This window comes from Zerene cesonia, chromosome 6 (genome assembly GCF_012273895.1).
Source record: "Zerene cesonia ecotype Mississippi chromosome 6, Zerene_cesonia_1.1, whole genome shotgun sequence".
Taxonomy (NCBI): Eukaryota; Metazoa; Arthropoda; class Insecta; order Lepidoptera; family Pieridae; genus Zerene; species Zerene cesonia.
The window spans coordinates 4837748-4853824 of NC_052107.1; the positions used below are offsets into that span (position 1 = coordinate 4837748).

The 16077-nt window shown below is 33.5% G+C and overlaps 3 protein-coding genes across 3 annotated transcripts in view; 2 read left to right on the forward strand and 1 right to left on the reverse strand.

Annotated features, from left to right (window-relative positions):
- The window catches only part of LOC119840432 (carbonic anhydrase 13), a 14374-nt gene extending 5299 nt beyond the window's left edge, over positions 1-9075 (forward strand). Inside the window, exons 2-6 of the mRNA XM_038367045.1 lie at positions 1927-2076; positions 4819-4957; positions 5238-5434; positions 7657-7796; positions 8907-9075. Of these exons, the coding sequence (XP_038222973.1) occupies positions 1927-2076; positions 4819-4957; positions 5238-5434; positions 7657-7796; positions 8907-9032 (752 nt within the window). The 3' untranslated portion in view covers positions 9033-9075. The remainder of the gene's footprint in view (positions 1-1926; positions 2077-4818; positions 4958-5237; positions 5435-7656; positions 7797-8906) is intronic.
- A 730-nt stretch (positions 9076-9805) lies between these two features.
- Positions 9806-11794, reverse strand: LOC119840606 (MYCBP-associated protein-like). Its single transcript, XM_038367293.1, has 2 exons — positions 11292-11794; positions 9806-11054 (listed from the first exon to the last, which is right to left on the reverse strand). Exons 1-2 carry the CDS (start codon positions 11792-11794, stop codon positions 9806-9808), a joined length of 1752 nt encoding a protein of 583 aa, XP_038223221.1.
- Positions 11795-12785: 991 nt separating this feature from the next.
- LOC119840607 (carbonic anhydrase 1-like) lies at positions 12786-16009 on the forward strand. The gene is made up of 6 exons (XM_038367294.1): positions 12786-12810; positions 13013-13228; positions 13785-13945; positions 14260-14346; positions 14728-14955; positions 15755-16009. The coding sequence occupies exons 1-6, from the start codon at positions 12786-12788 to the stop codon at positions 16007-16009; spliced, it is 972 nt and encodes a 323-aa protein (XP_038223222.1).
- The last annotated feature ends 68 nt before the right edge of the window (positions 16010-16077 follow it).

Consider the following 16077-nt stretch of genomic DNA (forward strand, 5'->3'; position numbering starts at 1 on the left):
TAATAAATGTTATTTGCAGTTAACAATTTTCTTTTTTCTTTATTACAATATTTATGGCAAGACTAGGTATATAAACATACAGTTGAAAATAAAAGCGTGGCAAAATAGGACAATATGCCGGCCTGTTAATTATAAGTTCAAATAAATAATTTCGTATTCTATTATGTAAATCAAATATGTGATGATTAGCGGATAAATAAGTCGTTATCAACATGTTGATACGATAGCGCTATCTAGCACAGAAGTTTTATAATGGGAAATAGGTTTAAGAATTACTATGTTCAATTGATCTTAAGATTACTATTAGTAAATTGAAATGTTTTTAACTTTAAATATCGATGTAGTTTTTAAGACAGATTTTCGCTCTAATTCTAAAATACAAATATAAATATAGCATTTACCTTACCGTCGGCGGCTTGGCCTGCGTATTCTTTCCGTCCGCTTTGCGTAGTCAAGGATAAGATAGAGATTCTTTCTCGTGTCTCTTACTATCTCTGCACCAAATACCATCCACATCTGTCAAGTAGTTTCCGAGATTTGCGCGTTCAGTCAAACAAACTCTTCATTTATATAGTATTATCATTATAACCATTGTAATATCCTGTAAGTACTTTTTATTTAAAAGAATAAAAAACATTTCCGTAAGACAATTTGCAAATAAATTGTCAAATCAGATTCCTTATGTTCCATGAAGGTCCAAGTGCTTTGATATTCTTAATTATTATTTTTATGAAATTGATATGAGATAATATTGTTTGGACTGAAGCTTCAGGCACTTTGGTCTTATATTGATGTAATAATTTTGTCGTATTGAATTATATGCCTTTTATTTAGCTGCATGTTAAATGTTTTTGTTTTTTCGAATTTTCGTCACCGACTCGCGGCCAAATTCACATTCACCACACTATACTATACAGTATAAAACTCTCTGTCCCTATATCCCTATATCTGTTTAAATCTTTAAGCTCCGCAACGGATTTTGATGGGGTTTTTATTAATAGATAGTGATTCAGGAGGAAAGTTTATATGTATATAAACATCTATTCAACTAATCCGAATTTAACGCGTGCGAAGCCGCGGGATAGCTTTTGCCCTTTTTATGATATAAAATAGAAATTAGGACTCACGCACTATTTATTTTAATATGGCAAACGTAACGTTGAAGTTATCCTATGTTTTAAAAGATATCTTTTCAATTGTTTTCAAAAAAAAAAAATGATTTCTAATAATATTGCACATAATAATGCAATCTTTACAAAGCTCACAATTCCTTGATATTCTTAAATGTTTCTGTGTGAGCGTGCGTGTGTGTGTGTGTGTATCTGCGTGTCTGTAGGTGCGTGTCACTATGATTTAAAAAACCATTTGTTGTAGATATTTCATTTGTAAAGCGATGTTTGGAGAGTAGGAAAATATCAGCACTTATAAGAAAACTTATTACGTCTAGCAATATTATTAAACAAATACAATTTAATGAAATAAAAATATAACCTTTTAATGAAAAGCCTTATTCAACCTCACCAATCCAATCTCGAAAGAATAATTGAAAACGGTAAAGTAGATCTAGAAATTACCCCTGCAACTTTACAGATACACAAACTAGTAAAGTTTGAATGAAACTGGTACAGAACGTCAAAAATTCTTTATAATATAAACTATATTATATAAAGTGAAGTCCCGTGTCCCCTACTGGGGTATGGGACAGATGATATACATTTGTTTCACTGATCAATTTTCTTTATGGGCAAGTAGGTGATCAGCCTTCTGTGTCCTGTAAGACAGAGACATTTTTTTTTTGTGTGTCCCCACCGGGAATCGAACCCAGGACTCCTTGGTTCTACGGTCACGCGTTAACCACTGTACCAAGGAGGCGGTCAAAAATCATATTATATAAGTAAATGTAAATTATATTTGATATTGTTTCAGCTGAACAAATTTCAAAGCTCAGGGCTTCCCAGTCACCCATAGCGATCTCGGTCAGCCGCTGTCCCATTTGGTCATCGCTGGAACCTTTAAAATTCAAAAGGTATTGGGACAATGAGGCAAATGGAGTGCTCCTGAATACCGGCCAAACAGGTAAGACTGTTTGTGTGTGTGTGTGTGAGAGAGTGTGTGAGTGTGAGTGTGAGTGTGTTCCAAATTTCAAAATAGAACATATAATAAAAGGGAATAAAGGATTAAACTGGGCAGGGTGAGGAAAAGGAAACCGGCGTCCGTTCCCATGCTACACACCTAAGTATGTATGTAATGTTTAGTTAATATTTTAACTAAATAGGAATTATATAATATCATACAATCTTATCCAACGATCGCTTTGTCTTACATTACACGTTCTATAAATTTAACGCCGACTCAAGTCAACATACGATGATTCAATAAAACCGGCACAGTGTAACCAGTTCATAGATAATAATTAACGATAAAATATAGGGAAGTACAATACTATCAATAACGACAAAATTTTGTAATATTCAACAAAACGAATCTTTTAAATTATTAACGTAATAGTTTAAAAGATTATGTACGTGTATAAAAATTTTTCATTGTACACAAAGAAATTGACAAAAAAAAAATACGGCACAAGAAGTTGAGGTACAGAAGTCGCTATTGAGCGATTTCAAAACTTCTTTCACCATTAGATAGCTGCAATTACACTGAGTGAGAATGGCTATACATACGAGTGAAATTATGGTCCAGTAGCCATTTATGATAAACGTCATACTATGCCATGCGTTGTTGTTCTTTTTATATTATTAATTAATGGTAGACAGTAGTAGTAGATAGTACATATTTTATTTATTTATAACTCATCACTCTAAATATACGATATAAATAACAAACTTTACATAAAGGAACCTTATTGTGTACAAAATACAGTATAGTTTAATAGGCCCATTTCCTTTTCCTCACCCGTCCCAGTCCATTCCTTCTATCCAGTTGTCATTTCTTTCATTTTCCTTTATCCCTTAAAAGCGGGCAGCACTTTCGCAGGGGCACTACCTCTGCGAATGTTCATGGGCGGTGGTGATCGCTAACCAACAGGGGAACCACCAGCTCAGTTGCTCGCTATGACATAAAAAAGACCGACCGACCCGACCGACCTTATCACTTAATATTTATCTCTCCTTTATATGCATTAATAGTATCAGTAAGTATGAAAAAAATGTTATGATTTTAACACGTTTAGGAATAAAACATTTGTTCATTCCGCCTTCCTTTTAGGACCAATGCTCTGAATTATAATTAACATTACCCGATAAAATTATGTATTAAATCAACAGCCTGCTGAGTAGTCAAAATAGCGATGAACGTAACGATTTCAAATTTTGTTTTACTGTTCATTTGAAAATTTCACCGTATTCCGCCTGAATAGAGTCCATAATACATCCTCGGACATTTGAGTTTCATATCTACTAAAACATGCTAATGGTAACAGATATGACAAGAAATAAATACGAATCTTTATCGTGACATTTCCTTATTCACAGTCATTTGTCTTTAGCATATTATACTAGCTTTCCTCCCGCAGCTTCGCTCTTGAAATGAAAGGTGAATGTAGATAATAACGGGGTATTAATTACTACATCGTTCAAACCTGCACTTGAAGGACGTTTTAGAAAAATTATAAAATACCAATTACGTATCATAAGTTTTATTATTTTTCCAAGTTACATTAAATTATTTATTTTGAACTACTGATGTGCTACTATTGGTTATTTTATTCGATATGAATTATCGTAGACGTCACAGTCCATCATCATGCTAGTGAATAAGCCAAGTGTGGCTTAGCACAAGTCATCGGACATCGAAAAATCGAATTTTTCATTATATGTCACGGGCGTTATCTTTCGTTGTTATAAAAATTAGTTTTATGCTATCCTTTATTACACAGTTATTATTCCTATTAAACACTCATTGTAAATATAATATACATACGTCAAAGGAATGAATTATTATGTCGAAGTAGTATCGGATACAGATAAGACATGCTTTATGCGAGACGCTTTTGACGCGGCATCACGGAAATGATTCTCGTTAATAAAATTACGAGTCTTCAAAAGATTACAGATGACTTATTTTGCTATTTATTCCTCCCTCACAATCTCTTGACATTGGCGTTATAATTCATTCTGAGTAAATTACGACGATTAGTTATGAATATCTAGAGGAAGTGTAAAAATATAGCTACCTATAGGCAATGTTGTATACCTTTATACCTATATATCTATATATTATTATATATATTATACCTATATACCTATATACGTTTTTGAATCATATTGCGCCTATATGGACCTTTAAATGTGGCAAATAAATTATCATGAACTACATAAATATTTCTATCTAGACAAAAGGAAAGAGTATATATTCATCACTTTTTTATCTTTATTATTTGCACTTTTCAAAGTTCTTTGGAGTTTTGTAGCGTATTCTTTCTTGTCAAATTGTAAGCTGATGAATTAATATCTAAACGAATAATACAAAGAGGAAACATTTGTGCTTTGTATGTATATTTGTAATGTTTTTACTCAAACATTACTGGACTGATTACTAAAGTTCTTTTACCATTAGATAGCTGCATCTACATTTAATGCTATAGGCTATATGTATCACGGACGACGCTGAGGCGAACAAATATTCTATAATAAAGAGAAGGATAGATGACAGTTCTTTTAAAAAATCCTAGCTAGATCTATTTGCCACCCCTGAAACTCCCCGCACCATATGATGATCATCGTTGCAATCGTATCTGCGATTCAGTTTTCATACACTAGAATAGCTCGTTTTACGGTATTAGGTAATTATCTCTGTTTTCAGCATTCTTCACGTTAGACTCCACGAACCGGCCGTGTCTCAGCGGAGGTCCACTCATCGGCGAGTATATATTTGAGCAGATGCACTTCCACTGGTCTGTCGACGACTTCACTGGATGCGAGCACGTTTTGGATGGACATGGGTGAGTTATTTTTGTATATTAAGACAGACATTATTATTATTATTACAACCTATGAAGCGGATTAGTGATGAACTGTCAAGTTTTTCTAACTCTTGCTTATTGGAAATGCCAGGCTACCTACGATGATTTTCTTTGAAAAGAAGAACAAGTTATAATCTATAAGCGTTTTCATATAGAGTATTTTTATATAATAGCTAGCCCAAAAGAGATTTCAGCTGATCTTATCACGGAGTGCGTAGCTTGAAGGTACATACTAAGAAAATTTCTTTACTTCCTTCAGATACGCGGCAGAATGTCATTTAGTGCATTATAACAGTAAATATGAATCCATGGAAGCCGCAGTAGCCCACCCGGACGGTCTGGCTGTGGTCGGTTTCCTACTGGAGGCGGTGGATGTTCCGAACCCTTGCTTCGATCAGTTCGTCGAAGGCCTGGACCTTATCAAGAAGCGGGATAATGCAGTGCACTTACCCTCTGGTGAGCTTATGCAACTTCATATTTAACATGCGACAATATCGTTACCATTATACCTAATAGACCAAAAGTGTAAAAATGTCAGATCAGTCAAAAACGGTTTTGATCGATGCCTCCAGTTAAAACACATTGACTGATTTCTTTTCTTTTTTCACATTCCCACCAAACTTTACCTAAGTACATAGGCGCAAACCGGTGTTTTTTACTGAACTTTTGACCTTTTGCTGATATTTGTTGTGATTTTGACCGGTAATGAGTTTTAGCTATAACATATGCACTATATATGTACCTAGTGGATGTTACGTGAACCCCCATAGGGGGCCTGTGTCCCTGTAGTGAGAACATAATAAATGAACTGATGTTGACAGTTACGTTTATTCATATTTATTTGTAAAGTATTTTATAGATTAAGTTCCAGTTTATGCGTTTTTTGTTTCTTTCTATTTAAGTAACTCGAATCTTAAATTATTTGAATGAGAATTTAAAAGTTAATGTTATCTGATTTTTGCTTAACGCCAATTTCAATTAAAAAAATCCAATGAGCTCCGTTTATTTACCAATGAAACAAAGCACGTAATTAGATTTTTTGTTAAAATAAGCTCAATAAAATTAGAAATAAAAAAACCGAGTCTATTTTAGGAATTATAATGTTGTATTATTATTTATAATTGCTAAAATAGATGTTAAATTATAATTAGTAAAATTTTATACTATTCATCTTATAGATATAAAAATTATGCTGATGTGTCGAAAATGTAATGTAGTGTACTGTACACATCGAGAGCTATTTTGGCTCATACAAGTTTCCAGCGGAATTTATTCACAACGTGGATGTTTGAACGCTATTACGTGCTCGATTTTAAATTGTCGATGCAGCAAGGAACGTTTATATCTACTCGCCTTTTAAAACTGCTAAAGTTTCAATCAATTTCGATGCAATTATTTCTTTTATTCTATATTAAAACTAGCTACCACCCACGTTGTCAAGGTATATTACCATTGGAAAAGATGGTTCTCCGCGGTAAAAAGTAGCCTATACTATAACTAATTTCTGTCCAGAGATAGTTTGGAAACTAGAGCCTCCTAACTATGTTGCGACACGAGAGTAAGATAAACGAACGAACACGTTTAGGCATTTATAATGTAAGTATGGATACTGATTGAAATAAAAAAATAATAAACAAAACTCGTTATATTCTTTGTTCGTAAATCGAAATTATGTATCCCTAAATCATGCAACGGGTACGCTGAGTATATAGTAGTATAGTAAGAAAAATAATATTTATACACCGGGGCTTTTATTAGTAGCGATAACTGATAATACATTCGATAAATATTACGATAATAATCATATATTTTACCGCTTTTATTACTTTGATTGCTGAAGCCGACATATCTAATATTGAGAAAGCCACTTGACTGAGATTTTAATGTCTTTCATGGAATTGTTTCTCATCAAGTATTCGTAAAGCTAACATTTGACACATTACTCGAATATATCGTGTTGTTTTTTCTATTGTATTAGAAACCGGCAAGTTTTATAGTTTACTATTGGCTGCTAATAGCACTTGAATTAAATTTCAACTCTATTTATCATAGATGTTTGATTTTACGCGACTATTATACATTTCGTGGCATCAGCGTGACCACGCTCGCTGTAAATTGTTCGAAACGTCGGGTTAATAATTTAATGAATAAATCGTGTTTAATATTCGTTAAAAGGTTTTTAATTTCTAAATGTATTTATCATTATAAGCCCATATTTGGTGCCACTGTAGGGACACAGGTCTCCTATGAGGACAGGCCAAAGTCCACGCTGACGAATTGCAGGTTGGCACATTTCACATCATCTTAGAACTTTTAATTTTAGGACATGACGATTTGCTAATGACGTTTTTATTCAAAATTTTAAACAGTTCATGATAGTATGACTAATACGCAGATAAATTGAACAGTTAATTTATTTCCTGAACGCTCCCCGGTTCTCAAACTCCGGACTTTTCGATTTAAGTCCAAGATTGCAATCACTGAGTCACCACTGCTAGATGAACTAAAAATTATCTATATAAAACAATATTTTACGTTTTAGTTTTTACGTTTATTCTTATATTACATTATGATTTAGCCTATCTAGAACTTTTCGTATTCTGAAACCCTGTGAGTACTTGCTTCCGAATGAAGCGATTATCGCCCTCAATACAGCATAGTCACCGTGTTTCTTACAGAATCTTTGGCGTGGATGGACAGAGCTGACGTCACCACTGGGAGCTATGTCACCTACAAGGGTTCCCTGACTACACCGCCCTACACTGAATGCGTTACATGGATCATTTATGAGAAGCCCGTACAAATTGGAACTGAACAGGTGAAACTATACACGTGGCTATTATATTCGATACATGCGGGTTTTCCTGCGTAAATCCCAATCTCGAGGTAATACAGAGAAAGCTTACTTATAGCTAGGTAACTGCATTTGTTTCTATGAAAATCCCATTAAAATCGTGTTGTATCCGATCCAGAAATACAGACAGCAGATAAAATTTTCAATTCATTATTTTAATGAATTGTGCACAGGTAAGTAATGTAATTTTTAAACAAATTCAATATAAGATATAGGTATATTTTTATAATATTTATATTAACACCACCGTGATCTTGCCAATAATTGCGCGCTGTCGGTATATCTAGAATTTATGAATTTTTTATTTATTTATTTATTTAACAATAATAAAACATTCGTGTTATTTAAACCACTTTCATAGCTCAAAAACGACTGCACGGGTTTCAGTTATTTTTAATCTGTTCGGTTTGACTTTGAAGTAACTGTTAAAAGAGAAAAAATCTCTACCCTAGTGAAGTGGGGCAAACGGCTAAATAGAGTATAATCGTTCACGTGTGAGCAGCGTGTGTATATTTTGGTAGTTATGTTGTTCTATCCTATGAACAGAAAGGCGAGCGTATTGTAATTATTTGTACGTAATTATAAGCTCTCCTATTCAAATTGACGAAATGGTTAAGACCCTAATGGTATACAACATACAAGGCTTAATATTGATTGCTTATGACTTCCTAATTTGTAGTTATGGTGAACTTAGTGCTATTTTGAATGCGTAACGTTCGTTCGTTCGTTGAATGCGTAATGCAAAGGGCATATTTCCAAATAACATTAATTTTATAATTACTGTCATAACTGATGTCACGGTATTATATATTTATCATATTGATTCCTCGCATTTACATCAAACATCAAATTTTTCATTGTAACTCTGTCCATTTTTCAATTCCTCCGGGCAATCCATATTCCATATGCCCGAATAAATAACGGCATCTCGCATTTCGATATATTGATGCTTATTGACAACGCAAGTTTAACGTGATATAATATAACTTCCCTTTATAACATCTCTTTCCACGTGCGAACAGTTCTTTATAAGTATTGAGACGAACGATTTCATTTCATACAATTTGTTCACAGCTGGGTCTTTTGAGGCAATTGGAGGGAAATGACAGTAACCCTATTGAGAGGAACGTCAGGCCAACTCAACGACACCCACCCGGACACTCTGTTATATACGTGAAGCAAGTGAAATCAAAACTGTGACCTGATATTTGTTTAATTGTATTGAATATACGTATTTTTATTATGATGTGTTTTATTTTATTGGATTTGTAGTAAATAAAATAACCTCCTGCAAATGCGCTATGTACAAACTGCAAAATAAAATATAATGAGAGAATTTTAGTATCACATTTTCTGTTTCGTGTTGTTATTTGGTACAAATAATTGCATTAGGTAGATAAATATTTGGCTGACTAGTTTTGTGTTTGCTGCCTTTAGGCAAAGGCAAAAAGTCAATTGTACCAAATTACAACACGAACAGGAAAATGCGATACCAATATATCGGCATTAACACGACGACGAAGGTTGTATCAGACTGAATTGTCAATTACCATCAATGTATTTCAATAAAACGGTCGTATATTTCCTAAAATCGCAATTTTTCTGTCTGGCAATGGTTGGGCAATATTTCCGTCTTATTTATTACTACATTTCTTCAATATACTTACCTACGTAAAAAAAACGAGCCACGAGAAACTTGGTCACCTGATAGCTGGGTATTATATTATTATTATTATTATTAATTCGTAGCATAATTTATTAATAACTAGATTTGCACCCGCGGTTTAGCCTACGTAATCAAAGGAACTTACAGTCATTTGCGAGTTATTCCCGCTTAGTTCTCTTTCCCAAGGTACAAAACCTATCTTGTGTAGTTTCTTTGAACTCGAGACTGTCTCTGTACCAAATCGTGTTCGAAATAACAGACACATTCTCTAGCTTTAAATTGTTAAATTAATATTAAAACATAAACTTTAGCGACAGAAATCAAATTGTATCCATCTGTTCAAATCTAAACCGCTCAAAACTCCTGCACACATTTCTATTGTGAAAGCTAGATGTTCGTACATTCGTACATACAATATGTTACGAATTGTGGAGCTTATATCAGAATCCAATGAAGCAATAGATAAAGTACTCATAGCAGACACATGAGCTTCTCCAGGCACATCGCGCCTCATAAGTTCGTATAATTTTAAATATTCTGAGTCAAATTTGTCGGCTAACTGACCAAGCAATAAATTAACAGCCCTATATTTTTCTTTCAAAAGCTCTTCTCCTTCGAACCAGGGTTTTAAAAGATGAAGATGTGATTTCTTAAGGAGTTCAAAGTATTTCATTCTATCGTCATACATTTTCTCCATCATTGCGGCCCTCCAGCTTACAATGGAGAGGTCCCACGATTCTCCAGGTAACATTTCAGTATATAAATCGTGTAGATGTAGAACTTCGGTTTGATGATAGTAGTAAATTGGATTTTTCATGATAAACAACTCTCGTTCTAGAAGATATTTCTTGTATGGATACGGCTGCGGTTGTATGCACGTAGCGTTCGTAACGACCTCATGCAATAAATGTAAGATGTAGTTTCTTATAGCAACATGTTTAATTTTAACGTCTAATTTGTATGCCTTTCTTCTTGTTCTTTCTATATTTTCTACGGAGTCGGCGTTCAAATTGATTATAATTTTTTCAGCTATAGTATCGAATAGGCAAATATTGCAAGTACTGAGTTCCCAAATTTCACTATAGATACCTGGTTTGTCAGATATGAAAGTGAAAAAAATAATTTTTTCTTGACCAGGATAGATAGTGTCTTCGTTTTTGTTAAAAAAGAAGACTTGCTCGAACGGTTGTTCCGGTATGAAAGGAAGAGATCGCTTAATCTTTTTCCAACAATATCGTAACATTACAGTGCCAACATTTTTTAGGAACAGCTTACATCTTCCAGCTCTGTTAACTGGTGTATTAAAATAATAAGACCATGTGTTGCACCATTCGTGGCTTAGTTCTTTTTGCATAGCCTTTAAGGCGCTTGGAATTTTTTGATCTGGTATATCCTTAACAAAAATTGTATTGTTCACTTTAAGTGCATAGATAGAACTGACAGCGGAGTTACCATGACTCATTACCGTAGAAAGAATGATCTTAGGTAAGTCTGGTATCTTTGGAGGAGGCGGTTTCGGCTTACTCCCTAGTATAAATAGGTCTTTTATTTCTGGCCTGAAATGGAATAAATAGCATTATTTTTTTTAAAGAGACATAGTTCATACTCATGAAGACAGACAAATAAACAACTTTTTTAAGAGTCGATCATGTTTTACTATTTTGCCGTGCAGTGCCTCTTATTTTAATTTCTAAATATCTTCAATGTACAGAATTGAAAATTCTGTTACATATTTTTTATATCATAGATAAATGCAATCCTTAAATAAAACGTTGAATAAAAAAAGGACTGACCGGTAAGGATCAATTTTATCTATCTTTTCCTTGAGGGTTTTTTCTCTTTCATCTCTATATTTTTTGTACTCGTGATCGATATTTGAACACGACTTTTTTTCTGATACTCCACTAATACCTTTCTCAGTTTCCTGAATATACTTGGGTACTCCAATATGTTGTATAATTCTGGGCTTGCCCATTTCAGCTCTCGTTCGCTGAACTTCATAGACTGGTTCACAGTAACATCGCTGCTTTAATCTAAGTGGTTGTTCCCATAAACGACCTCTTACAGTGGGTTTCGTTTCAATTTGAGCATGTTCTAATACTTCTTTTCTTTCTTTGTCCTCTCGCACTTTTTCCAATAAGTTCATAGCTAAATCTACTGGTGGTCTATTAGTTTTCGCTGCTAAATGTTGTGTTTCCTCCTTCCTAATTTGAATCCATTTTTCCCAAACTAATAGTTCTCTATCTGGGTAGATTGTAATTTCTTTAAATTTCTTTTCGTTATCGCTTTTCTTCATTGTCGCTGATTTATATATTTGTATATTTATTAATATTATCAATGTAACATTGACATATTATTTGATATTACTCATATAAAAGGAATGTTGGCATAAAAATAATGAACATGCAATGCAAAAGGTTTTATTGTATCGCTTTAATTCACTCGAATTCACATATACTCCTCGTACAATAAATTAATGTTTTTTTTAACGTTTGGGTAAATCTAATATATAAAATTCTCGTGTCACAGTTTTCGTTGCCATACTCCTCCGAAACGGCTTGACCGATTCTTAAGAAATTTTGTGTGCATATCGGGTATGTTTTAGAATAGGCTAACATTTATTTTTCATACCTCTAAATGATCAGAGTAAGGCAGAACAGCGTTTGCCGGATGCAGCTAGTAATGTATAAATTTCAGTTCCCGATTACATAATTTTGTCGATTCAAAAATCTTCTCAATATTCTAATTTTAAATAAAGTATATTTCTAACCAACCTTAAAAAGGGAGAGGTGCTCAATTTGACTGTATTTTTTGTGTTTGTTACCTCATAATGTTACGTATGATCTTATTTAGATTTGGCATAGGTATGACGCTATGAATGCAGTTTAGGTTTTGTTAAAAACAATTATATATCGTACATTATTCATTTAATTAAACAAAACCATTATTGAGAAATCAGTTCAAACATAATGTACCACTTATTAATCAACCAATGCCTCAGCGAGTCTATTTATCACGCTACAACCCTTAGGCGTGTAACGGTAGTAGGATGGGTTTTATTAATATTATATACTCCTTTTATTTATGTGCACCCTAATATAATTTGGCTATATAACCTATGGGATGTTCGGTACATTCCATAGATAAAGCACCTATATATCTATGGTTACAATCTTTAATGTAGATAATATTTCATTTGATGTATAAACTGTCAAAACATTAAATAAAAAAATGTACAAATAATATTCAAATACTAAAATAAAAATTTATTAAATTTCAAGTGCATGATGATAAAAGTAGTAATACCAACAGGTACCAATCTCTTCATTTAATAATATAAGTTTTTAACACGTTTTTGAGATTTTAGGTACATAACTTTTTATTACATATTTTATTTCATGTTTTGTCAAATCAGTTTAATTTTCGGGTTAAAGAACACAGTTTTATTACCACGAATCTCGACACCTTCAAACTTTAGATCAATACCCATATTAAAATTAAAAATGTTTTGTAGACGACGAGGAAGTAGCCCCTGTCAAGGATGAAAAAATAATACCTCCGTTCGGTTCATTAGAATGGATTTATTACTTAAGTGAAATTGAAGGCAACCTGCCCACTCCAATTGAAGTATCTATAACAGACTCACTCAGATACACCTGTCCAGAATTGAAGTGGTATAACTTTGACGTATACCCTCATAAGATCAAAATTACGAATACTGGATATACGGGTAAAATAGTAAATAAAGTTAATGAGAATTTCCGAGCTTTTGCATGTAAATATGCGTCTTGTTGAAACACCTATTTACTCCTTTGTTTACAATAATCACGACAACGGCATTAGCTTTATAACTGCCCCTCTGAGCTTTATTCATTAATAATATCACTACCTAGGAGCCACTGCCTCTTGTTTATTTAATTACTGGGCAACTTTCTAACCCATATTTGTTCACGCTGAGGTCAACATTTGTGAGGAGATTTATAATACATGTTTACCACGCGGTCTTCTTTTTGTAGCCGTTAGTTTGGAGTTCATAAAACCATATAACAGTAAACTTTAGTTTCACATGATGGTGCTAAAGCTTATCGACTCGATGCTTTGCTTTCATGCATTTATGTATGAATATTTAAGTAGTTATTTATGAATATTGATACTTTTGACTTTGGTTCCGGCAAATAACGCCATAACAGCTACTGATGGGTACTCCAGCTAATGAATGGGTAGAAAATTAGAATATAGCCTTAAAAGTTACAAAACGGTCTAAGTTTGTTTATTTTTATTAACAGTATTGATGGGTGCGAAATGGCGAACAGAGAGGCCATATCTAGAAGGTGGTCCTTTCCTCGAGAAACATGTCTTATCCCAAATACACTTTCATTGGGGTGCTCATATGATGGAAGGTAGTGAACACACGGTTGATAAAAGACAATATCCAGGGGAAATGCAGGTAACTAGCGCTAATATCACGAGTATTTTTAGTTTTTGATACATAGACTCATTACAGTTTATTTCTTCTTAAATCTAAATAAGTCGGAGCAAAAAATGATTGCAACAGTAATATTTTTTTTAATTCCTCACATTTCAAATCAATGCAATGTGGTTTTATATTATGACATAATAGCAACTTAGTTACCTTGGTACCGTGGTCCAGAATGATTCTCTGTTTAACTAATGATTATGTTTATAATAATAGATAAGTCAAATAGTCATTTTTGAGTAAACAATAGGGTAACATAAGATGCATCTGAACTATGTTTTTAGGTTACGTTTTTCAAAGCCGACTATATGACACAGGACGAGGCGTTCCGACATCCCGACGGAGTAGTTATGGTCTGTTATATGATCAAAGTAAGAATAACGTATTAAATTTTCAACCAACGTTCCCAAAAACGAAGAGAGTTCTCGATTCGACTGTGTTTGTTTTTGTGTTATTATTTGTATACGTGGAATTTCAACTTAATTGATGTGATTTTGTGTTTAATAATGCAATACGCCAGTTCTCTTTCTAAATTCTTACATTTCGAGGAATTCGTACATCAATCAATCACTTTAATACACAATTGTTTAAGATTTAGTTCATGTTGTTACTTGCGGTATCACGAAAATCGCATTAATATAATTTGTTATTCCTTGATTCTGATAATCTCGAGTTCCTTGCAAGATTAAGAAACATGGAAGCTTATAGGAGGTACGAAAACTAGCTAATGAATAATAAATTTACACTTTCAGTACGGTGTAAACCCTGACGATCGTCTTAGCTGGATCATTGAAGGATTCCCAAGAATTCAAGAAGCTCAAACCCACACACGTGTCGGCCCATATCCAATGTCACACTTGCTTCCTATGTTTTTTGAAGATTATTTTTTATATTGGGGCACTTTGCATACTGTGAGAGGTGAAAAATTTGTTGTCAGGTGGTTGGTGCCACGGAAATCCTTGTTCGCTTCGTTGGATCAGGTAATGTATGACTAATAAACGTAAATATTTTAATGACGCAATTTTTTCATCAGAACTCTTTTTTCTATCATGATCCACAATAAAAAAAAACTGAGGCAAACTGCTCCCATAAACGTTTATAAAAACATACCTGATAAAGTTTATATTTATATTTCTTATGGGAGTCGAACATGTATCGATAGGAATTGGCCCAGAGGTTACGGGTGTGATACTTTATCACAGAAGATCGAACGTTCGTTTCTTTTCGGTTCATTCCTTTCTTTGTCCTTCATCCTAGCAAGCTGGTAATATATTTTCAAAGACATGACATACAAATTGTATAGGTCATATAAATATATATTTTGTCGTCTAAACTGAAAAAGTATAAGGGATTATTGTGAAATTGATTCACGTTCCCAATAAACGACAGGGGCACCCGTGAATGCTGTATCCTATATTGGTTTCAATTATATTTCGGAATATATCATTGAATCACAAAATATTTCCTGCATAGAAATTAGACACGTCGGTTAATATGCTGAGCATACCCAATTCAAGGTCCCAATGTCCTTACGCGCAAGTAAATAGGCTAATAGGAACCGCAAATAAATTTCAGCCTTTGATGTTATCTGGTTAGTTAATGTAATTTAAAATTGGAGAATAATATTATGGCGCAGGACGTTATATCTATAGGTACTAATAGTGTTATTATTAGTATGGAGAGTTTTTTAATCTTTTTATGACAAAGGTTGAAAAAGACAAAATATTTCAGCAACTTTTTATCAACGCTGTCAATATGTGTTAGATATGTGATTTTCAGATGAAGCAATTCCGAAAACTATGGGATCCATGGGATGAACCCAATCTCCGCAACTTTAGACCGTTGCGAGAACGAAAAGATCGACACGTGCTATTTATTAATCCGCATTGGAATCAATATAACTCTTTACTACCTTTACCAAGAGTCCCTGAAGATTCGATATCTGTTTTATCGCCTGAATACATGGCTCATTCCTGGATGCTACCGCCGCAGAATTCTAACATGCTGCCCAAGGAAAAAGAAAATGCTGATTAGTAGAACTTGAAAATTGCATACAGCTAGTAAATAAAGTGTTTGCTAAATAAACATTGCATAGGGTACCC

Excerpts from the sequence above, each read along its gene's own strand:
- LOC119840606 (XM_038367293.1), bottom strand. The coding sequence starts at position 11,794 with ATGAAGAAAAGCGATAACGAAAAGAAATTTAAAGAAATTACAATCTAC. Across the intron at positions 11,055-11,291 it reads GATAAAATTGATCCTTACCG|GCCAGAAATAAAAGACCTAT; the intron begins GTCAGTCCTTTT and ends ATTCCATTTCAG.
- LOC119840607 (XM_038367294.1), top strand. The coding sequence starts at position 12,786 with ATGATAAAAGTAGTAATACCAACAG. Across the intron at positions 13,946-14,259 it reads AATATCCAGGGGAAATGCAG|GTTACGTTTTTCAAAGCCGA; the intron begins GTAACTAGCGCT and ends CTATGTTTTTAG. Across the intron at positions 14,347-14,727 it reads TGGTCTGTTATATGATCAAA|TACGGTGTAAACCCTGACGA; the intron begins GTAAGAATAACG and ends TTACACTTTCAG.